The sequence below is a fragment of the Phaenicophaeus curvirostris genome, chromosome 6, assembly GCF_032191515.1.
Source record: "Phaenicophaeus curvirostris isolate KB17595 chromosome 6, BPBGC_Pcur_1.0, whole genome shotgun sequence".
NCBI classification, from domain to species: domain Eukaryota; kingdom Metazoa; phylum Chordata; class Aves; order Cuculiformes; family Cuculidae; genus Phaenicophaeus; species Phaenicophaeus curvirostris.
Window position 1 is genome coordinate 1,074,347 of NC_091397.1, and position 23,136 is coordinate 1,097,482.

The 23,136-nt window shown below is 57.8% G+C and overlaps 2 protein-coding genes across 3 annotated transcripts in view; both read right to left on the reverse strand.

Annotated features, from left to right (window-relative positions):
• Nucleotides 1–123: 123 nt before the first annotated feature.
• On the reverse strand, nucleotides 124–8,490 carry LOC138722352 (D-serine dehydratase-like). The gene is made up of 8 exons (XM_069860414.1): nucleotides 8,429–8,490; nucleotides 5,642–5,800; nucleotides 4,306–4,586; nucleotides 3,165–3,351; nucleotides 1,979–2,100; nucleotides 1,700–1,889; nucleotides 447–552; nucleotides 124–323 (listed from the first exon to the last, which is right to left on the reverse strand). The coding sequence occupies exons 1-8, from the start codon at nucleotides 8,446–8,448 to the stop codon at nucleotides 234–236; spliced, it is 1,155 nt and encodes a 384-aa protein (XP_069716515.1). The 5' UTR covers nucleotides 8,449–8,490; the 3' UTR covers nucleotides 124–233.
• A 10,712-nt stretch (nucleotides 8,491–19,202) lies between these two features.
• NBEAL2 (neurobeachin like 2) overlaps nucleotides 19,203–23,136 on the reverse strand; it is a 37,160-nt gene continuing 33,226 nt past the window's right edge. For both annotated transcript variants that reach the window (XM_069859109.1, XM_069859108.1), the window contains exons 51-55: nucleotides 22,951–23,067; nucleotides 22,710–22,871; nucleotides 21,621–21,769; nucleotides 21,391–21,526; nucleotides 19,203–19,693 (exon numbers count right to left, since the gene is read on the reverse strand). In XM_069859109.1, the coding sequence (XP_069715210.1) occupies nucleotides 19,589–19,693; nucleotides 21,391–21,526; nucleotides 21,621–21,769; nucleotides 22,710–22,871; nucleotides 22,951–23,067 (669 nt within the window). In that variant the 3' untranslated portion in view covers nucleotides 19,203–19,588. The remainder of the gene's footprint in view (nucleotides 19,694–21,390; nucleotides 21,527–21,620; nucleotides 21,770–22,709; nucleotides 22,872–22,950; nucleotides 23,068–23,136) is intronic.

The window sequence follows — 23,136 nt, forward strand, 5'->3', positions numbered from 1 at the left end:
TGGGGGCGCCTGGTCTTGGTGTGGCTTCAGGATCTTGGTGTGATGTGGGTGTAGGACCTCAGCGTGGGTGCAGAACCTCAATGTGGGTGCAGAACCTCATCATGGAAGCACAATCTTGACGTGGATGTAGGGTCTTGACGTAGATGTGGGGTCTTGGAGCAGCTGCAGGGTCTTGGCATGGATGCAGCCCCCCAGCGGGGGCGCAGAGCTCCAGTAGCTCCACGTTGTCCTCTCTACCAGCCACGGACGGGGCGCCAGAGCTCCACCACCTTCCCCTCGGCGTGGACGTAGTAGACGGGGTGCATGGCGGCCGTGGCGCAGGCCTGGGGGTGGTGGGACGAGGTGGGACGTGGTGAGATGGGATGGGATGGGGTGGAACGTGGGACATGGTGGGACGTGGTGGGACGTGGTGGGACGTGGTGGGACGTGGTGGGGCTCGTACTCACATGGTAAGGGATGAGAGCCAGGAGGCTGCCCAATGGAAAGCGCTCAAAGTCCATCTGGCCACCCACGGCTTCCACCAGCCCGTGCTCCTGCGTCAGCCCCACCAGCCTGCGGGGACACAGCGTCACGTCCCCACCCGTGTCCCCAACCCCGCGTCCCTCACAGAATCAGAGAAGCAGAGAGTCACCAGGCTGGAAGAGACCCACCAGATCATGGAGTCCAACCATCCCCATCAATCACTGACCCGTGTCCCTCAGCACCTCGGCCACCCGGCCCTTAAACCCCTCCAGGGAAGGGGACTCAACCCCCTCCCTGGGCAGCCTCCGACACGGACCAAGCACCCTTTCCGTGAAGAAATCTTTCCTGATGTCCAACCTGAACTTGATCTGGTGGAGCTTGAGGCCATTCCCTCTCGTCCTGTCCCCTGTCCCTTGGGAGAAGAGCCCAGCTCCCTCCTCTCCACAACCTCCTCTCAGGGAGTTGCAGAGAGCAATGAGGTCTCCCCTCAGCCTCCTCTTCTCCAGGTGGAACCACCCGAGGTTCCTCACATGCTCCTCTTGGTCTCCAGCCCCTCCCCAGCTCCGTTCCCTTCTCCAGACGTTCTCCAGCCCCTCAAGGTCTTTCTTGGAGTGAGGGACCCAGAACTGACCCCAGGATTCGAGCTGTGGCCTCACCAGCATCAAATCCAGAGGGAGAAGAACCTCCCTGGCCCTGCTGGCCACGCCGGCTCTGCTCCAAGCCAAGATGCCCTTGGCCTTCTTGGCCCCCTGGGCCCCTGCTGGCTCCTGTCCAACCAACCCCCCCAGGTCCTTCTCCTCCAGGCCCTTTCCAGCCAGCCTTCTCCTAGGCTGGAGCTGCCCAGGGTTCTTGTGCCCCGAGTTCCTGGTGGAACCTCAGCCCGTTGGTCTCAGCCCATGGATCCAGCCTGTTCAGGTCCCTTTGGAGCCTCCCGACCCTCCAGCAGATCCAGCTCCCACCCAGCTCAGTGTCACCCCCAAACTTGCTCAGGGGGCCCTCGAGGCCTCCATCCAGGTCGTTGATGAAGACCCTGAGCAGGGCTGGACCCAGCGCTGAGCCCTGGGGACACCACTTGTCACTGGCCTCCAGCTGGAGGGAACTCCACCTCCCACCACTCTCTGGACCCTCCACCCAACCAGTTCTCCACCCAGGAGATGGTTCTCCTGGCCAGGCCCCAGGGTGACAGTTTCCAAGCAGAACGCTGGGAGAGACCATCTCAGAGGCTCCTGGGTCTCACCTGAGCTGCGGGTGCCCCTCGATGGTGGCACAACCCGCGGGCCCTTGGTTCTGGCCGTGGAGGCTGAGGGCGGCCCAGCCGCAGTCCACCAGGAGCTGGTTGCGGTGGGGATAGTGCCCGATGACCCTGGTGAGGACACGGATGGCCACGTCCTCCAGCTGACAGGAACCCACTTGGCTCTGCTGAAGGTCTGGGGAAAGAAGGAACCCACCCCGGGGTTGAGGTGTGTCTCATCCTGGTGGCATCTCCGCAGGGTTCAGGGGGTTCCAAGCTCCTCACCGTAGAAGATGTAGTTGCCCGGGTGGAGCTCGGTGAGCTGGGCCATCTCCGGCACCGGGTGGCTGCAGGACGGCGTGGAGCCGATGGTGGCCTGGGGACACGGGACACCCGCCTGCCGCAGCCTGTCAGCACATGGGACCATCTCAGCATGGCCTGGGGGACACTGGGGGGTCCACAGATGGGTCCATCACCCCTGATGCCACAGGAGCAGGAGCAGAGGTGGGTCCATCACCCTTGAGCACCATAAGAGTGGGTCCAACACCTCTGGAAACCATGAGGAGCAGGACCTGAGGTGGTTCCATCGCCCTTGGGCACCATAAAAGTGGATCCATCACCCCTGATGCCACAGGAACAGGAGCAGAGTTGGGTCCATCACCTTTGAGCACCATAAGAGTGGGTCCAACACCTCTGGAAACCATGAGGAGCAGGACCAGAAGTGGGTCCATCACTTTTGGGCACCGTAAGAGTGGGTCCATCATCCCTGGAAACCATGAGGAGCAGGACCAGAGGTGGGTCCATCACCCCTTGATGCTACAGGAATGGGAAGCAGAGGTGGGTCCATCACCCTTGGGCACCGTAAAAGTGGGTCCAACACCTCTGGAAACCATGAGGAGCAGGACCTGTCTGCAGGGGGTGGAGGTCCCAGGGGTCCATCAGGTCATGGAGGAAGCAGAGAAGCCCCCAACTTGTAGGGTGGAGCTGGTGGGACACCAGGTTTCCCTGCGTGCCTCAGTTTCCCCACCACAAAGCAGTGACACAACCAGCTGAGGTGGGACCAGAGACCGCTCAGGGTGGGTTCCTGGAGAACCACATCCTTGTAGGAGGTGGATGGAGGACCCAGACGACCCCCCCTCACTTGACCGCCACCCCCACGGATCCATCCGGCTCCAATTCCCTCCAGGATGTAAAACCCTGGTGAGACAAAAGGGTGACCAGGTGGTGGTGGAGGAGGAGGACAATGACACCAAAGCCACATCAAAGGCCAGGGGAGCTTCCAACATCCTCCTCCACCTCCCCAGGGGGTCTTTGTGGGGCCTCATTTTATGGAGGTCCATTTGCATTTACAGCCACCTCCAGGGTTTTATGGGGTGGGTGGAGGACATCCCAGTGGTGAGGGACACCAACCCCCCCCCCCATCCCTCCCAGATGCCATTAACCCCGTCCACCCCGGGTTGGGGACACTCACGCGGTGACAAAGTCGAGCACGGCGGCCGTGGTGGCCCTGGCGATGGCTTGGATGGACGGGACATCGCGGCAGCTGTAGGTGTTTCCGCAGTGAGCGTAGACCCCAACCAGGGTCACCTTCTCCGGGGTCTCCTCAGCGATGGCCCGAGCCAAGGCCAGGGAGTTGGGATCCGTGGGGGACACACCGGCTGGGAGGAGAAGACATCGGGGCTTGGGGTGGAGGGACTTGATGCTCTGTGTTGGGTTGGATGGTGGGGATTGGAGATTGAGGTTGAGGAGGGTGTGGGACATCACCCCATGGAGCATCCTGGGGTGAAAATAAGGTTGAGGGGGTCCTAGATGTCCCATCATGAGGGCTTTGGGACATCTGCCCCATGGAACATCCTTGAATAATGAGGTTTTGAGAGGGTTTGGAGTGTCCCATGCTGGGTGAGGTGGTGGGGACTGGAGATTGAGGTTGAGGGGATGTGGGACATCAAACCATGGAGCATCCTGGAGTGAAAATTGGGGTGAGGTGTCCTAGATGTCCCATCATGGGGGCTGTGGGACATCTGCTCCATGGAACATCCTTGAATAATGAGGTTTTGGAGGGTTTTGAGTGTCCCAGCCTAGGTAAGGATTGGAAATTGAGGTTGAGGGGGGTGTGGGACATCACCCCATGGAGCATCCTGGGGTGAAAATAAGGTTGAGGTGTCCTAGATGTCCCATGATGGGGGCTGTGGGGCATCTGCTCCATGGAACATCCTTGAATAATGAGGTTTTGAGAGCGTTTGGAGTGTCCCATGCTGGGTGAGATGGTGGGGACTGGAGATTGAGGTTGGGGGGATGGAGGACATCAAACCATGGAGCATCCTGGGGGTGAGTGGGTGGAAATAGGGGTTAAGAGACATCTCCTCGTCATGAATAATGAAATTTGGAGTTGTCTTCAACACTCCGTTCTGGTTGGAGATGGTTGGAGATGGTTGAGACTGTGGGACTAGGACATGGATATCCCACCCTGTGGAGCATCGTAGGGATGGGTGGATGAAGACCTACCTGGAGGAGACGTGTGATGCCCCATCTCCTCATCCCCTCACCCTGCGGCCCCCACCAGGCGCTGGTGGGATTTCTAGGAGATGCTTCCATGGAGAAGTGTCACCTACCTCGGCCGTTCCCGCAGTCGAGCTTGAGCCAGACGAGCCACCGCTTGCCACCGGGCAACGGGCGCTGGCGAAGGAGCTCCAAGGCCTGGGGGTTGTCCAGGAGGACCTGGAAGGCTTGGAGACGCTGGGCCAAGGTGGCACATTCCTCCAGGCGTGACGCCGGCAGCGGGTAAGCGTAGAGGATGTCGTCGAAGCCACCGGCCGCGAAGAACCGAGCTTCGGCCAAGGTGGACACCACGATGCCACGGCGGGTGCCGCCCGTGGCCAGCTCGGCACCTTCTCTGGGAGAGAGGAGATGGTGGGAAAGGGGAGGAGATGTTGGGGAAGGGGAGGAGATGGTGGTGGGAAAGGGGAGGAGATGGTGGTGGGAAAGGGGAGGAGATGGTGGTGGGAAAGGGGAGGAGATGGTGGTGGGAAAGGGGAGGAGGTGGTGGGGAAGGGGAGGAGATGGTGGTGGGGAAGGGGAGGAGATGGCGGTGGGGAAGGGGAGGAGATGGTGGTGGGGAAGGTGGGGAGATGGTGGTGGGGAAGGGGAGGAGATGGTGGTGGGAAAGGGGAGGAGATGGCGGTGGGAAAGGTGGGGAGATGGTGGTGGGAAAGGTGGGGAGATGGTGGGAAAGGGGAGGAGATGGCGGTGGGAAAGGTGGGGAGATGGTGGTGGGAAAGGGGAGGAGATGGTGGGAAAGGGGAGGAGATGGCGGTGGGAAAGGTGGGGAGATGGTGGTGGGAAAGGTGGGGAGATGGTGGTGAGAAAGGTGGGGAGATGGTGGTGGGAAAGGGGAGGAGATGGTGGGAAAGGGGAGGAGATGGTGGGAAAGGGGAGGAGATGGTGGTGGGAAAGGGGAAGAGATGGTGGTGGGATGGAGGGCAGGTAAGTGGGGGCTGCTGGCAGGGAGAATGGGGGATACTGGGAGGTACTGGGAGGATACTGGAGAGATGATGGGGAGATGCTGGTGGGAAGGTGAGAGGAACGTTGAGGGGATGCTGAGGAGCAGGAGAACTTAGTTGGAAGTTGGGAAGATGCTGGTGGGGAGGTGGAAGGAACATTTTGGGTGTTGGGGAGATGCTGAGGAGCAGGAGGACGCGGTGGGAGTTTGAGGAGATGCTGGTGGGGAGGTGGGAGGAACATTGAGGGTGTTGAGGAGCAGGAGAACTTAGTAGGATGATGGGGAGATGCTGGTGGGGAGGTGGGAGGAACATTTTGGAAGTTGAGGAGATGCTGAGGAGCAGGAGAACTTAGTAGGAGGATGGGGAGATGCTGGGATCTTGCTGGGGAGGAGGGAGGGGATACTGGGAGGATGCTGGGGCGCTGGGGGGGTTTTGGGGTCCCGCTCACAAGGTCTTGTGGGTTTTGACGTGGGGGCGCAGGCGGAGGCCGAGGCTCCGGCACCGCTCCTGCATCCGCTCGGCGTTGCGTCTCATCTTCTCCTGGTCCAGGGTCAGCGCCGGGGTGGGCAGCTGCTCCAGGGGGGCTCCCAGACACCAACTGGGGCTACTGGGAGAGGGCAGGGAGTGGGGAAGCCTTGGCCTGCAGCCACCTCGCGTCCCACCTGGACTCATCCTGGGACTGGGGTGACTGGGACACCTGGGACTGGGGTGACTGGGACACCTGGGACATGGACATATGGGACTGGAACACCTGAGACTGGGATGACTGGGATGACTGGGATGACTGGGATGACTGGGATGACTGGGACACTTGGGACTGGGATGACTGGGGCACCTGGGATGGGGACACCTGGGACTGGGATGACTGGGACACCTGGGATGGGGACATATGGGACTGGAACACCTGAGACTGGGATGACTGGAATGACTGGGACACTTGGGACTGGAATGACTGGGACACCTGGGACATGGATATATGGGACTGGAACACCTGAGACTGGGATGACTGGGATGACTGGGACACTTGGGACTGGGATGACTGGGGCACCTGGGATGGGGACACCTGGGACTGGGGTGACTGGGACACCTGGGATGGGGACACCTGGGACTGAGATGACAGGGACACCTGGGACTGGGATGACTGGGACACCTGGGACTGGGGTGACTGGGACACCTGGGATGGGGACACCTGGGACTGGGATGACTGGGACACCTGGGACTGGGATGACTGGGACACCTGGGACATGGACATACGGGACTGGAACACCTGAGACTGGGATGACTGGAACTGAGAGACCTGGGACTGGGATGACTGGGATGACTGGGACACTTGGGACTGGGATGACTGGGATACCTGGCATGGGGACATCTGGGACTGGGATGACTGGGATACCTGGGACTGAGACACCTGGGACTGGGATGACTGGGACACCTGGGACATGGACATATGGGACTGGAACACCTGAGACTGGGATGACTGGGACTGAGAGACCTGGGACTGGGATGACTGGGACACCTGGGACTGGGATGACTGGGACACAGACATATGGGACTGGGACACCTGGGACGGGGATGACTGAGACAGCTGGAATGGGGACACGTGGGACTGGGATGACTGGGACACCTGGGATGGGGACATATGGGGCTCAGAGACCTGGGACTGTGACATCTGGGACTGGGACACCTGGGACACAGACATATGGGACTGGGACTGCTGGGTCACCTGGGACTGGGATGTATGGGACTGGGGTGACTGGGACACCTGGGTCATCTCAGAGAGGGACACTGGGAACGGGAACACCTGGGACTGGGACACATGGGAAGAGGGACACCCGGAGCTGGAGCATATGGGACAGGGACAGTGGGAACGGGGACACATGGGATTGAGACACCTGGCTCCAGGTCCTGGGAACAGGGACACCTGGGACAGGGACATTGGACTCTGGGCCACCTGGGCCACCTGGCTCCTGGATATTGGAATCAGGGCCACCTGGGCCACGTGGCTTCAGGACACGGAGACAGGGACACATGGAACCTGGGCACTGGGACACCTGGGACTGGAATGTAGGTGACTGGGACACCTGGGTCACCTGGGAAGAAGGACACTGGGAAGAGGGACACCTGGGGCTGGAGTGTATGGGACAGGGACACTGGGAAGAGGGACACCTGGGAATAGGGACATGTGGGACTGGGACACCTGGGTCACCTGGGAAGGACACTGGGAAGAGGGACACCTGGGACTGGGACAGGGACACTGGTGCTGGGACACATGGGACTGGGACACCTGGGATAGGGACACTGGGCAGAGGGACACCTGGGGCTGGAGCATATGGGACAGGGACACTGGGAAGAGGGACACATGGGATTGGGACACCTGGCTCCAGGTCATGGGAACAGGGACACCTGGGACAGGGACATTGGAATCGGTGCCACCTGGCTTCAGGACACAGAGACAGGGACACCTGGGACCTGGGCACTGGGACTGGGACACATGAGACTGGAACGTAGGTGACTGGGACACCTGGGTCACCTGGGAAGAAGGACACTGGGAAGAGGGACACCTGGGGCTGGAGTGTATGGGACAGAGACACTGGGAAGAGGGACACCTGGGAATAGGGACATGTGGGACTGGGACACCTGGGTCACCTGGGAAGGACACTGGGAAGAGGGACACCTGGGACTGGGACAGGGACAATGGGACTGGGGCACACGGGACTGGGACACATGGGTCACCTGGGAAGAAGGACACTTGGGAAGAGGGACATGTGGGACTGGGACACCTGGGTCACCTGGGAAGGACACTGGGAAGAGGGACACCTGGGACAGGGACACTGGGGCTGGGACTCATGGGACTGGGACACCTGGGAAAAAGGACACTGGGAAGAGGGACACCTGGGACTGGGACAGAGACACGTGGGACCGAGACCTATGGGACTGGGCCACCTGGCTCCAGGTCATGGGGACAGGGACACCTGGGGCTGGGACACTGGAATCTGGGCCACCTGGCTCCATGACGCGGAGAGGACACCTGGGGCTGGGACAAAGGGGACACACGGGACTGGGACCTGGGGGCCTGGGACACCTGGAACGGGGTCACCTGCCTCCAGGTGGTGGGGCACAGGGTCTCCCAGGTGCCACCGAGCCCCGCGGTTGGGACATCTTCGTGTCCCACCATCCCCTGGAGCACCCACAAGGGTGAAGCCCCCTGAGCCCCCCGTCCCTCCCTGGTGCCCACCTGTCCGTGTGTCCGTCCATGCGTCCGTCCGGCGTGGTGGCTGCTCCAGGCTCGGTTCTGGTGGCCCTGGCGGCTCTGGTGGCCCTGGTGGCTCTGGTGGCCCTGGTTGGAAGCTCCACGTGATGGCACGGGCACCGCCGCCAGCCTTGGGCTGGGGACAGAGGTCACCAGCGGCCGTGGGGCCTTCGCCGGGGGTGGCAGGGGCAGAGGAGGACGCGGACGCCGCGGCCGGAGACGCCGGGGACGGCCGCCAGCTCCTTGGGGACAACGGAGGGTGACGGGGCCCCGTGGTGGGACAAGGGCTGGGAACTCACCAGCGTGTGGGGCGGCCGAGGAGCCTCTCGTGCTCGGGACACGGGGGGGAACGACTGCTGAGGAGGGACACGGCGGGGACACGGGGGGACAGGGGGGCGGTGAGGCCACACGGGCTGGTGACACGTGGGGCTGAGACCCCAATGCTCGTGACACATGGGGCTGAGACCCTAGAACTCATGACATGTGGGGGCTGAGACCCCAAAACTCGTGACAGGTGGAGCTGAGACCCCAAAAGTCATAACCCACTGGGGCTGAGACCCCAAAACTCATGTCACATGTGAGCTGAGACCCCAAAACTCATGACATGTGGGAGCTGAGACCCCAACACTTGTGACAAATAGAGCTGAGACCCCAAAACTCATGATACGTGGGGCTGAGACCCTAAAACTTGTGACACACGTGAGCTGAGACCCCTCACACTCGTGACACACGTGGGCTGAGACCCCAAAACTCATGACACACGTGAGGCTGAGACCCTGAAACTCGTGACACGTGAAGCTGAGACCCCTCACACTCATGACATGTGGGGGCTGAGACCCTTAAACTCATGACACATGGGGGCTGAGACCCCTCACACTCGTCACACGTGGAGCTGAGACCCTAAAACTCGTGACATGTGGGATCTGAGACTCTAAAACTTGTGACATGTGGAGATGAGACCCCAACACTCATCGCAGGAGGGAGGTGAGACCCCTCACACTCGTGACACGTGGAGCTGAGATCCTAAAACTCATGACACGTGGGAGCTGAGACCCCAACGCTCATGAAATGTGGATCTGAGACCCTAAAACTTGTGACAAATAGAGCTGAGACCCCAACACTCTTGATACGTGGGGCTGAGACCCTAAAACTTGTGACACACGTGAGATGAGACCCGAAAACTCGTGACACGTGGGGGCTGAGACCCCTCACACTTGGGACATGTGGTGGCTGAGGCCCTTAAACTTGTGACACACGTGAGCTGAGACCCCAAAACTCATGACACATGGAAGCTGAGACCCCAAAACTTGTGACATGTGGGGGCCAAGACTCTAAAACATGTAACACCTGTGAGCTGAGACCCCAACCCTTGTGACACGTGGGAATTGAGACCCCAAAACTCATGACACACGTGGGGCTGAGACCTTAAAACTTGTGACAAATAGAGCTGAGACCCCAACACTCTTGATACGTGGGGCTGAGACCCTTAAACTTGTGACACACATGAGCTGAGACCCAAACACTCGTGACACGTGAGCTGAGACCCCAAAACTCATGACACACGAGGGGCTGAGACCCTAAAACTCGTGACACGTGAAGCTGAGACCCCAAAACTCGTGACATGTGGGGGCTGAGACCCCAAAACTCATGATACACGTGGGGCTGAGACCCTAAAACTCGTGACACATGAGCTGAGACCCCTCACACTCATGACACATGTGAGCTGAGACCCTAAAACTCATGACATGTGAGCTGAGACCCTTCAGAACTGTGACACACGTGAGCTGAGACCCCAAAACTCGTGACATGTGGGGGCTGAGACTCTAAAACTCGTGACATGTGGGATCTGAGACTCTAAAACTCGTGACATGTGGAGGTGAGACCCCAACACTCATCGCAGGAGGGAGGTGAGACCCCTCACACTCGTGACACATGGAGCTGGGATCCTAAAACTCATGACACACGTGGTGGCTGAGACCCTAAAACGCATGACACGTGAAGCTGAGACCCCTCACACTCGTGACATGTGGGGGCTGAGACCCCTCAAACCTGTGACACGTGAGCTGAGACCCCAAAACTCATGACACGTTGGGGCTGAGACCCCAAAATATGTAACACCTGTGAGCTTAGACCCCAACCCTTGTGACACGTGGGAACTGAGACCTCAACACTCATGACACGTGGGGGCTGAGACCCCTCACACTCGTGACACACGTGGGGCTGAGACCTGACCACTAGTGACACCGGGTGGCCAAGACCCTGACACTCCTGACACATGGGGCTGAGACCCCGAAACTTGTGACACATGGAGATGAGACCCCTCACACTCATGACACACGTGGCTGAGGCCCTAAAACTCATGACACGTGGGGGCTCAGACCCCAAAACTCATGACACGTGGGGGCTGAGACCCCAAAACTCGTAACCCATTGGGGCTGAGACCCCCAAAATTCATGACACGTGAGCTGAGACCCCAAAACTCATGACATGTGGGAGCTGAGACCCCAAAACTTGTGACAAATAGAGCTGAGACCCCAACACTCTTGATACGTGGGGCTGAGACCCTAAAACTTGTGACACACGTGAGATGAGACCCGAAAACTCGTGACACGTGGGGGCTGAGACCCCTCACACTTGGGACATGTGGTGGCTGAGGCCCTTAAACTTGTGACACACGTGAGCTGAGACCCCAAAACTCATGACACATGGAAGCTGAGACCCCAAAACTTGTGACATGTGGGGGCCAAGACTCTAAAACATGTAACACCTGTGAGCTGAGACCCCAACCCTTGTGACACGTGGGAATTGAGACCCCAAAACTCATGACACACGTGGGGCTGAGACCTTAAAACTTGTGACAAATAGAGCTGAGACCCCAACACTCTTGATATGTGGGGCTGAGACCCTTAAACTTGTGACACATGGAGCTGAGACCCCTCACACTCATGACACATGTGGGCTGAGACCCCAGAACTCATGACACATGTGAGGCTGAGACCCTGAAACTCGTGACGTGTGGGAGTTGAGACCCCAAAGCTCATGACACGTGAGCTGAGACCCCCTCACACTCATGACACACGTGAGCTGAGACCCCTCAAACTTGTGACACGTGGACCTGAGACCCTAAAACTCGGGACATGTGAGCCGAGACCCTTCACAATTGTGACACACGTGAGCTGAGACCCCAAAACTCATGACACGTGGGGGCTGAGACCCTAAAAATCGTGACACGTGGAGCTGAGACCCCAACACTCATTGCAGGAGCAAGGTGAGACCTCTCACACTCGTGACACGTGGAGCTGAGACCTTAAAACTCGTGACATGTGGGAGCTGAGACCTTAAAACTTGTGACACACGTGAGCTGAGACCAAAACACTCATGACATGTGGGGGCTGTGACTCTAAAACTGGTGACACGTGAGCTGAGACCCCACACACTTGTGACACACATGAGTTGAGACCCCTCAAACTTGTGACACTCGGAGCTGCGACCCCATAACTCATGACACACATGGAGCTGAGACCCTAAAACTTGTGACACTTGTTGGCTGAGACCCCAAAACTCATGACACATTGGGGCTGAGACCCCGAAACACGTAACACCGGTGAGCTGAGACCCCAAAACTCATGACATACGTGGGTCTTAGACCCCAAAACTCATGACACGTTGGAGCTGAGACCCCAAAACTCGTGACACATGTGAGCTGAGACCCCAAAACTTGTGACACGCGTGGGGCTGAGACCCCAAAACTTGTGACAGGTGGAGCTGAGACCGCAAAAGTCGTAACCCACTGGGGCTGAGACCCCCAAAATTCATGACACGTTGGGGCTGAGACCCCAAAACTCATGTCACATGTGGAGCTGAGACCCCAAAACTCATGACATGTGGGAGCTGAGACCCCAAAACTTGTGACACGTGGGGGCTGAGACCCCAATACTCTTGATACGTGGGGCTGAGACCCTTAAACTTGTGACACACGTGACCTGAGACCCAAACACTCGTGACACGTGGAGTTGAGACCCTAAAACTCGGGACATGTGAGCTGAGACCCTTCACAATTGTGACACACGTGAGCTGAGACCCTAAAACTCGGGACATGTGGGATCTGAGACTCTAAAACTCGTGACATGTGGAGATGAGACCCCAACACTCATCGCAGGAGGGAGATGAGACCCCTCACACTTGTGACACGTGGAGCTGAGATCCTAAAACTCATGACAAGTGGGAGCTGAGACCCAAACACTCGTGACACGTGAGTTGAGACCCCAACACTCGTGACACATGTGAGCTGAGACCCCAGAACTCATAACACATGTGGGGCTGAGACCCTAAAACTCATGACACTTGAGCTGAGACCCCTCACACTCGTGACACGTGGGGGCTGAGACCCTTAAACTTATGACACACGTGAGCTGAGACCCCAAAACTCATGACACATGTGGGGCTGAGAACCCAAAATTCATGACACGTGGATGCTGAGACCCCCAAACTCGTGACATGTGGGGGCCAAGACCCTAAAACATCTAACACTGGTGAGCTGAGACCCCAACCCTCGTGACACATGGGAACTGAGACCTCAACACTCATGGCACGTGAGGGCTGAGACCCCTCACACTCGTGACACACATGGGGCTGAGACCCCAAAACTTGTGACAAATAGAGCTGAGACCCCAACACTCTTGGCACGTGGGGCTGAGACCCTTAAACTTGTGACACATGGAGCTGAGACCTCTCACACTTGTGACACGTGTGAGCTGAGACCCCAAAACTCATGACACACGTGGGGCTGAGACCCTAAAACTCATGACACGTGGGAGCTGAGACCCCAAAACTCGTGACAGGTGTAGCTGAGACCTTAAAACTTGTGACACATGTGAGCTGAGACCAAAACACTCGTGACATGTGGGGGCTGTGACTCTAAAACTGGTGACACGTGAGCTGAGACCCTAAAACTCGTGACACACGTGAGCTGAGACCCCTCAAACCTGTGACACTCGGAGATGCGACCCCATAACTCATGACACACATGGAGCTGAGACCCTAAAACTCATGACATATGTGAGCTGACACCCCAAAACTCATGACACTTGTTGGCTGAGACCCCAAAACTTGTGACACGTGGGGTTGAGACCCCAACCCTCGTGACACGTGGGGATGAGACCCCAAAACTCAAGACACGTGGAGTTGAGACCCCAAACCTCATGACACACATGGAGCTGAGACCCCAAAACACATGAAACACGTGGGCTGAGACCCCAAAACTCATGACATGTGGAAACTGAGACCCCAAAACTCGTAACACACTGGGGCTGACACCCCAAAACTCATGACACATTGGGGCTGAGACCCTAAACTAGTGACATATGGAGCTGAGACCCCAATACTCATGACGTGGGAGCTGAGACCCCAAAACTTGTGATACGTGGGAGCTTAGACCCCTCACACTCGTGACACGTGGAGCTGAGACCCCAAAACTCATAACACCTGTGAGCTGAGATCCCAATCCTCGTGACACGTGGGGGCTGAGACCTCAACACTCATGACATGTGGGGCTGAGACCTGACCACTAGTGACACCGGGCGGCCAAGACCCTGACACTCCTGACACGTGGGGCTGAGACCCCAAAACTTGTGACACATGGAGATGAGACCCCTCACACTCATGACACACGTAGGGCTGAGGCCCTAAAACTCATGACACGTGGGGGCTGAGACCTCAAAACTCGTGACAGGTGGAGCTGAGACCCCAAAACTCGTAACCCATTGGGGCTGAGACCCCCAAAATTCATGACACATGTGGGGCTGAGACCCCAAAACTCATGACATGTGGGAGCTGAGACCCCAACACTTGTGACAAATAGAGCTGAGACCCCAACGCTCTTGATACGTGGGGCTGAGACCCTTAAACTTGTGACACACGTGAGCTGAGACCCCAAAACTCGTGACACGTGGGGGCTGAGACCCTAAAACTCGTGACATGTGGGATCTGAGACTCTAAAACTCGTGACATGTGGAGGTGAGACCCCAACACTCATCGCAGGAGGGAGGTGAGACCCCTCAGACTCATGACATGTGGAGCTGGGATCCTAAAACTCATGACAAGTGGGAGCTGAGACCCAAACACTCGTGACACGTGAGTTGAGACCCCAACACTCGTGACATGTGGGGCTGAAACCCTAAAACTCATGACAGGTGGGAGCTGAGACCCCAAAACTCATGACAGGTGGAGCTGAGACCCTAAAACTCGTGACACATCGGAGCTGAGACCCTAAAACTCGTGACATGTGGCAGCTGAGACCTTAAAACTTGTGACAAATAGAGCTGAGACCCCAACACTCTTGACACATGGGGCTGAGACCCTTAAACTTGTGACACACGTGGGGCTGAGACCTCTCAAGCTCGTGACACATGTGAGCTGAGACCCCAAAACTCGTGACATGTGGAGCTGAGACCCTAAAACTCGGGACACGTGGGGGCTGAGACCCCTCACACTTGTGACACGTGGGGGCTGAGAGGCTAAAACTTGTGACATGAGGGATCTGAGACCCTAAAACTCGTGACACGTGGGAGCCGAGACCCCAAAACTCGTGACACACGTGGAGCTGAGACCCCAAAACTCAAGACACGTGGGAGCTGAGTCCCCAAAACTCGTGGCATGTGAGCTGAGACCCCAAAAATTGTGACCCACGTGGGGCTGCAACTCCCAAAATGCGTGACACGTGGGAGCTGAGACCCTAAAACTCATGAGCTGAGACCCAAACACTCGTGACACGTGGGAGCTGAGACCAAGGCACTCATGACATGTGAGCTGAGACCGAAAGGTTCCTGACATGTGGAGCTGGGACCCCAAAACTCATGACACGTGGGAGCTGAGACCCCAAAACTCATGACACATGGGGCTGAGACCCCAATACTCATGACTCATGTGGGGCTGAGACCCCAAAACTCATGACACATGGAAGCTGAGACCCCAATACTCATGACACATGTGGAGCTGAGACCTCAAAGCCCATGACACGTGGAAGCTGGGACCCCAAAAGTCATGATACACGTGGGTCTTAGACCCCAAAAGTTGTGACACCTGGGAACTGAGACCTTAAATCTTGTGACAAATAGAGCTGAGACCTCTCACACTCGTGACACGTGAGCTGAGACCCCAAAACTCATGACACGTGGGGACTGAGACCCTAAAACGCGTGACACGTGAAGCCGAGACCCCTCACACTCGTGACACGTGGAGCTGAGACCCTTAAACTTGTGACACACGTGAGCTGAGACCCAAACACTCATGACACGTGGGGCTGAGACCCTAAAACTCGTGACATGTGAGCTGAGACCCCAAAACTCATCGCAGGAGTGAGGTGAGACACCTCACACTTGTGACACGTGGAGCTGAGACCTCAACACTCATGACAATTGGGGGCTGAGACCCCAAAACTCGTGACAATTGGGGGCTGAGACCCCAAAACTCGTGACAGGTGGAGCTGAGACCCCAAAACTCGTAACCCACTGGGGCTGAGACCCCCAAAATTCATGACACATGTGGGGCTGAGACCCCAAAACTCATGTCACATGTGAGCTGAGACCCTAAAACTCGTGACATGTGGAGGTGAGACCCCAACACTCATCGCAGGAGGGAGGTGAGACCCCTCACACTTGTGACACGTGGAGCTGAGACCCTAAAACTCGTGACACGTGGGAACTGAGACTTTAAATCTTGTGACAAATAGAGCTGAGACCCCAAAACTCAGGACACATTGGGGCTGAGACCCCAAAACACGTAACACCGGTGAGCTGAGACCCCAACCCTCGTGACACGTGGGAACTGAGACCTCAACACTCATGACACGTGGGGGCTGAGACCCCTCACACTCGTGACACACGTGGGGCTGAGACCTGACCACTAGTGACACCGGGCGGCCAAGACCCCAAAACTCGTGACACGTGGGGCTGAGGCCACAAAACTCATGACACACGTGGGAGCTGAGTCCCCAAAACTCGTGACACGTGAGCCGAGACCCCAAAAATTGTGACCCACGTGGGGCTGCAACTCCCAAAATGCGTGACATGTGGGAGCTGAGACCCTAAAATTCATGAGCTGAGACCCAAACACTCGTGACACGTGGGAGCTGAGACCCCAAAACTCATGACACATGTGGGGCTGAGACCCCAAAACTCATGACACATGGAAGCTGAGACCCCAAAACTCATGACACACGTGGAGCTGAGACCTCAAAACTCATGACACACATGGAGTTGAAACCCCAAAACCCATGACACGTGGAAGCTGGGACCCCAAAAGTCATGATACACGTGGGTCTTAGACCCCAAAAGTTGTGACACCTGGGAACTGAGACCTTAAATCTTGTGACAAATAGAGCTGAGACCTCTCACACTCGTGACACGTGAGCTGAGACCCCAAAACTCATGACACGTGGGGACTGAGACCCTAAAACGCGTGACACACGTGAGCTGAGACCCAAACACTCATGACACACGTGGGGCTGAGACCCTAAACTTGTGACACGTGGAGCTGAGACCCCAAAACTCATGACACATGGAGCTGAGACCTTAAAACTCATGCCATGTGGAGCTGAGACCCCTCACACTCGTGACACACGTGGGGCTGAGACCTGACCACTAGTGACACCGGGCGGCCAAGACCCCAAAACTCATGACACGTGGGGCTGAGGCCACAAAACTCATGACACACGTGGGAGCTGAGTCCCCAAAACTCGTGACACGTGAGCCGAGACCCCAAAAATTGTGACACACGTGAGCTGAGACCCCTCACACTCGTGACACGCGGTGGCTGAGACCCTTAAACTTGTGACACACGTGAGCTGAGACCCAAACACTCATGACACGTGGGGGCTGCGACTCTGAAACTGGTGACATGTGAGCTGAGACCCCAGCAACCGTGACACACGAGGGGCCGAGACCCCAAAATTCGTGACACGTGGGGCTGAGACCCCAAAACTCGTGACACCTGGAGCTGAGACCCCCCAAAACTCATGACACACGTGGGAGCTGAGACCCCAAAACTCGTGACACACGTAGGGCTGAGACCCCAAAACTCATGACACACGTGGAGCTGAAACCCCCCAAAACTTGTGACACATGTGGGGATCAGACCCCAAAACTCATGACACGTGAGAGCTGAGACCCCACAACTCGTGACACACGTGGGGCTGAGACCCCAAAACTCATGCCACATGGAGCTGAGACCCCCAAACTCATGACATGTGGGAGCTGAGACCCTAAAACTCATGCCATGTGGGAGCTGAGACCCCAAAACTCGTGACACACGTGGAGCTGAGACCCCAAAACTCGTGACCTACGTGGGGATGAGACCCCAAAACTCATGACACATGGAGCTGAGACCTCAAAACTTGTGACACGTGGAACTGAGACCCCCAAAACTCACAACACACTGTGTCTGAGACCCTAAAATCTGTGACACGTCGGAGCTGAGACCTCTCACACTCATGACACTCATGGAGCTGAGACCCCAAAACTCGTGACAGGTGACACATGTGGGGCTGAGACCTCGTAACTCATCACACATGTGGGGCTGAGTCCCCAAACCTCATGCCACATGGGAGCTGAGACCCTTCACACTCATGACACACGTGGAGCTGAGCCCCCACAACTCATGACACAGCTGGGGCTGAGACCCCAACACTCGTGACACACTTGCAGCTGAGACCCCAAACCTTGTGACACATGGAGTTGAGAACCTCAAACTTGAGACACATGGGAGCTTAGACCCCTCACTCATGAAAAATGTGGGGCTGAGACCCCAAAACTCATGACACGTGGGAGCTGAGACCCCAACATTTGTGACACAGGTGAGCTGAGACCCCAAAACTCGTGACACCTGGAGCTGAGACCCCAAAACTCATGACACATGTGGGGCTGAGACCCCAAAACTTGTGACACGTGAGAGCTGAGACCCCAAAACTCATGACACATGTGGGGATCAGACCCCAAAACTCATGACACGTGGAGCTGAGACCCCACAACTCGTGACACATGTGGGGATCAGACCCCAAAACTCATGACACGTGGAGCTAAGACCCCACAACTCGTGACACATGTGGGGATCAGACCCCAAAACTCATGACACGTGGAGCTAAGACCCCACAACTCGTGACACATGTGGGGATCAGACCCCAAAACTCATGACACGTGGAGCTGAGACCCTACAACTTGTGACACACGTGGGGCTGAGACCCCAAAACTTGTGACATGTGGAGCTGAGGCCCTAAAACTCATGACACACGTGGAGCTGAGACCCAACCCTCGTGACACGTGGGAATTGAGACCCCAAAACTCATGCCACCTGTGGGGATCAGACCCCAAAACTCATGACACAATGGGGCTGAGACCCCAAAACTCATGCCACGTGGAGCTGAGACCCCAAAACTCATGACACATTGGGGCTGAGACCCCAAAACTCATGCCATGTAGAGCTGAGACCCCAAAACTCATGACACGTGGGAGCTGAGACCCCCAAACTGATGACACCCGTGGAGCTGAGACCCCCAAACTGATGACACGTGGAGCTGGGACCCCAAAACTCATGACACATTGGGGCTGAGACCCCAAAACTCGTGCCACGTGGAGCTGGGACCCCAAAACTCATGCCACGTGGAGCTGGGACCCCAAAACTCATGCCACGTGGCGCTGAGGCCCTTCACTCTCGTGACACGCGGTGTCCCGGTGGTGGCCTTGTCACCCTCCATGGACACACGAGGCCCTCCTGCTGCTCCTTTTTTGCACTCATATATTATTTTCAGTCATTTTTTTTTCTGTAAAAGACCTAAAAATGGATAAAAAATAAAACAACCCCCATGGGGTGGGGACTCGGCGCCGGCTCCTGGCCAGCGGGGTGGACGCGGCACCCCCCTTCCCAGCGAGGGGTCCCCAACCTTCTCCTTGTCTTCTGTCCCACCACAAGAAGGGGGATTCACGTCTCATCCCCCCAAGATTTAAGGGGGGACAATTCTGCCTTCCCACCCCACCAGGAGTTGGATAAGGCCATGGGTGGAGGTCAGGGACTCCGTGTCCCCCTCCTGGTGGGGACAGCAGGTACCCCGGGTGGGTGGTGGTGGTGGTGGGGACGTGGGTGGTGGGTTCTGCTCTAGGACTTGCTCTCGGCGGGGTTGTATTCCGTCTCGCCGGCCGAGACCTGGGAGATGCGCCTGGTGGAACGCCACAGCCGGCGGTGGAACTGGCCTGGTCGCACCTGCGTGAGGACACGGTGGGGTGAGCACCCGTCTACCAGCCCCACATCCACCAGCCCCTGCCCCAGCCCCTTCCAAACCTCTGTTCCCTTCCAGAAGCCCATGTTCTCATCTATCTCCATCTCCATCCCCTCCATCCCCATCACCTCCATCCCCAACATCCCCATCACCTTCATCCCCATCCCCTCCATTCCCATTACCTTCATCCCCATCACCTCCATCACCTCCATCCCCATCATCCCCATCGTCTCCACCCTCATCGTCTCCATCTCCTTTCCAAACTGCCAGCTCTTCTCCATCCCCACCCCTCTTCATCCCCATCCCATTCTACAGCCTCATTCCCTTCCAGAAGCCCATGTTCTCATCCATCCCCATCATCTCCATCTCCATCATCTCCATCTCCATCATCTCCATCTCCATCATCTCCATCTCCATCTCCATCTCCTCCATCTCCATCTCCTCCATCTCCACCTCCTCCATCTCCACCTCCTCCATCTCCACCTCCTCCATCTCCATCCCCATCATCTCCACCTCCTCCATCTCCACCTCCTCCATCTCCACCTCCTCCATCTCCACCTCCTCCATCTCCATCCCCATCATCTCCACCTCCTCCATCTCTACCTCCTCCATCTCCATCTCCTCCATCTCCATCCCCATCCCCATCATCTCCACCTCCTCCATCTCCATCTCCTCCATTTCCTTTCCAAACTGCCAGCTCTCCTCCTTCCCCACCCCACTCTTCATCCCCAACCCATTCCACATCCCTTTCCAAACCCTAATTCCCTTCCAGAAGCCCATGTTCTCATCCATCTCCATCATCTCCATCCCCATCTCCTCCACCCCCATCTCCATTCCAAACTGCCAGCTCTTCTCCATCCCCATCCCACTCTTCATCCCCATCCCATCCCCAACCCCAATTCCCTTCCAGAAGCCCAGGTTCTCATCCATCTCCATCATCTCCATCTCCACTTCCTCCTCCTCCACGTCCACCTCCTCCCTCTCCATCTCCTCCATCTCCACGTCCTCCATCTCCACCATCTCCATCACCTCTTCCATCTCTATCATCTCCTCCATCTCCATCATCTTCATCTCCACCTCCTCTCCATCTCCACCTCCACCTCCTCCATGTCCATCATCTTCATCTCCACCTCCTCCATCTCCACTTCCTCCTCCTCCATCATCTCCCTCTCCACCTCCTCCCTCTCCATCTCCTCCATCTCCACCTCCTCCTCCTCCATCATCTCCCTCTCCACCTCCTCCATCTCTATCACCTCTTCCTTCTCTATCATCTCCACCTCCTCCATCTCCACCTCCTCTCCTTCTCCACCTCCACCTCCTCCATCTCCATCATCTCCATCTCCACCTCCTCCCCTCTCCATTTCCTCTCTCTCCATCTCCTCCATCTCCATCACCTCTTCCATCTCTATCATCTCCTCCATCTCCACCTCCTCCATCTCCACCTCCACCTCCTTCATCTCCACCATCTCCATCTCCATCTCCATCTCCACCTCCTCCATCATCTCCATCTCCATCTCCTCCATCTCCACCTCCTCCTCCACCCCCTCCCTTTCCCCTGTCCCCTCTCCTGTCCCCTCCCCTCCGGTGAGCGAGGAGGCCACGTGGATGTCCCCACCCCAGCAGGCACCAAAGCCGCACACCTCCAGCCCCACCGCCGCCGGGGGGGAAGGTCCACGCTCACCTCAGCCGGCTGCCCGGCGCCCACCACGATGAGCTTCCCGTCCTCCAAGCCCACCAAGATGTGACTCTTCTCCTTGGTGACCGAGACGCTGTGGACGGGGACCCGCATGGGCACGGGGGGCACGGCCGCTTGGAGACTGTGAGAAGGTGAGAGGTGGGATGGGACCCCTGGAGCCAGCTGAGCTCTCCGAGGGGTCGCGTGGGGTGGGACAAGGCGGGCGGTGGCCTCACCTCTGGAGGTCACGGATCTCCAGCCCACACTGCATGGTCCCCAGCACCACGAAGTCCTCCGTCAAGCACATGGCTGTCACCTCCTCGTCCAGCGGGACGGAGGAGAGGTGCTTCCCGTTGACCGAGTAGAGGTGCAACGCGAACCTGTCCTACAAGAGCAAAGAGAGCGGAGCAGGTGCTGATGGACCCGAGAATCACAGAACCACCAGCTTGGAGGAGACCCACTGGATCATCGAGCACTAAACCACGGCCCTCAGCGCCTCATCGGGGAGTTGGAGGGAGCCATGAGGTCTCCCCTCAGCCTCCTCTTCTCCAGGCTGAACAACGCCAGGTTCCTCACATGCTCCTCTTGGTCTCCAGCCCCTCCCCAGCTCCGTTCCCTTCTCCAGACGTTCTCCAGCCCCTCAAGGTCTTTCTTGGAGTGAGGGGCCCAGAACTGACCCCAGGATTCGAGCTGTGGCCTCACCAGCATCAAATCCAGAGGGAGAAGAACCTCCCTGGCCCTGCTGGCCACGCCGGCTCTGCTCCAAGCCAAGATGCCCTTGGCCTCCTTGGCCCCCTGGGCCCCTGCTGGCTCCTGTCCAACCAACCCCCCCAGGTCCTTCTCCTCCAGGCCCTTTCCAGCCAGCCTTCTCCTAGGCTGGAGCTGCCCAGGGTTCTTGTGCCCCAAGTTCCTGGTGGAACCTCAGCCCGTTGGTCTCAGCCCATGGATCCAGCCTGTTCAGGTCCCTTTGGAGCCTCCCGACCCTCCAGCAGATCCAGCTCCCACCCAGCTCAGTGTCACCCCCAAACTTGCTCAGGGGGCCCTCGAGGCCTCCATCCAGGTTGTTGATGAAGACCCTGAGCCGGGCTGGACCCAGCCCTGAGCCCTGGGGACACCACTTGTCACTGGCCTCCAGCTGGAGTTAACTCCACCTCCCACCACTCTCTGGACCCTCCACCCAACCAGTTCTCCACCCAGGAGATGGTTCTCCTGTCCAGGCCCCAGGGTGACAGCTCCCGAAGCAGAACGCTGTGAGGAACGGTCTCAAAGGCCTTGCTGAAGCCTGCTGGTGACCAAGAGGAGGACACGGGGACACCTGGCCGTACCTTCAAGCACGCTCGTTGTCCCACAGCCGTCTGGGCCACCACCTGTCCCTCCGGCCCCACGGCCAGGTGGGAGAGGACAGCGGGCGGCGAGCTCTCGCCCGGTGGCCGCAGCGAGCGGATGAAGAGCCCTCGGCGGATGGTGTGGATGATGATGGTGCCGTCCTACAAGAAAAAGGGGACACGGGGTGACGATGGTGGCACTGCCCACCCCACCCCACCCATCAGCACCAGCCCGGCTCACCTTGGAGCCCGACACGGCCATGTCCAGCTCGGTGCTGATGGCCACGCACGTCACCTCGGCGTCGTGGCCATAAAGGACCTGGACAGGTTTGGGAGCCAAACCACTGGAAAAGCCACCCTGGGGTTGGGGACATGGGGACCTCAGTGACATGGTGGCCACTATCAGCTCCCCACCATGGCTGGAGCA

What these genes read in the sequence shown, in the direction of transcription:
- LOC138722352 (XM_069860414.1), bottom strand. Translation starts at nt 8,448, where the DNA reads ATGGACGGACACACGGACAG. An exon ending in ATGGACGGACACACGGACAG is followed by an intron (nt 5,801 to 8,428) that starts GTGGGCACCAGG and finishes GCCCTCTCCCAG; the next exon opens with TAGCCCCAGTTGGTGTCTGG. An exon ending in GTGCTCGACTTTGTCACCGC is followed by an intron (nt 2,101 to 3,164) that starts GTGAGTGTCCCC and finishes ATGTGCTGACAG; the next exon opens with GCTGCGGCAGGCGGGTGTCC.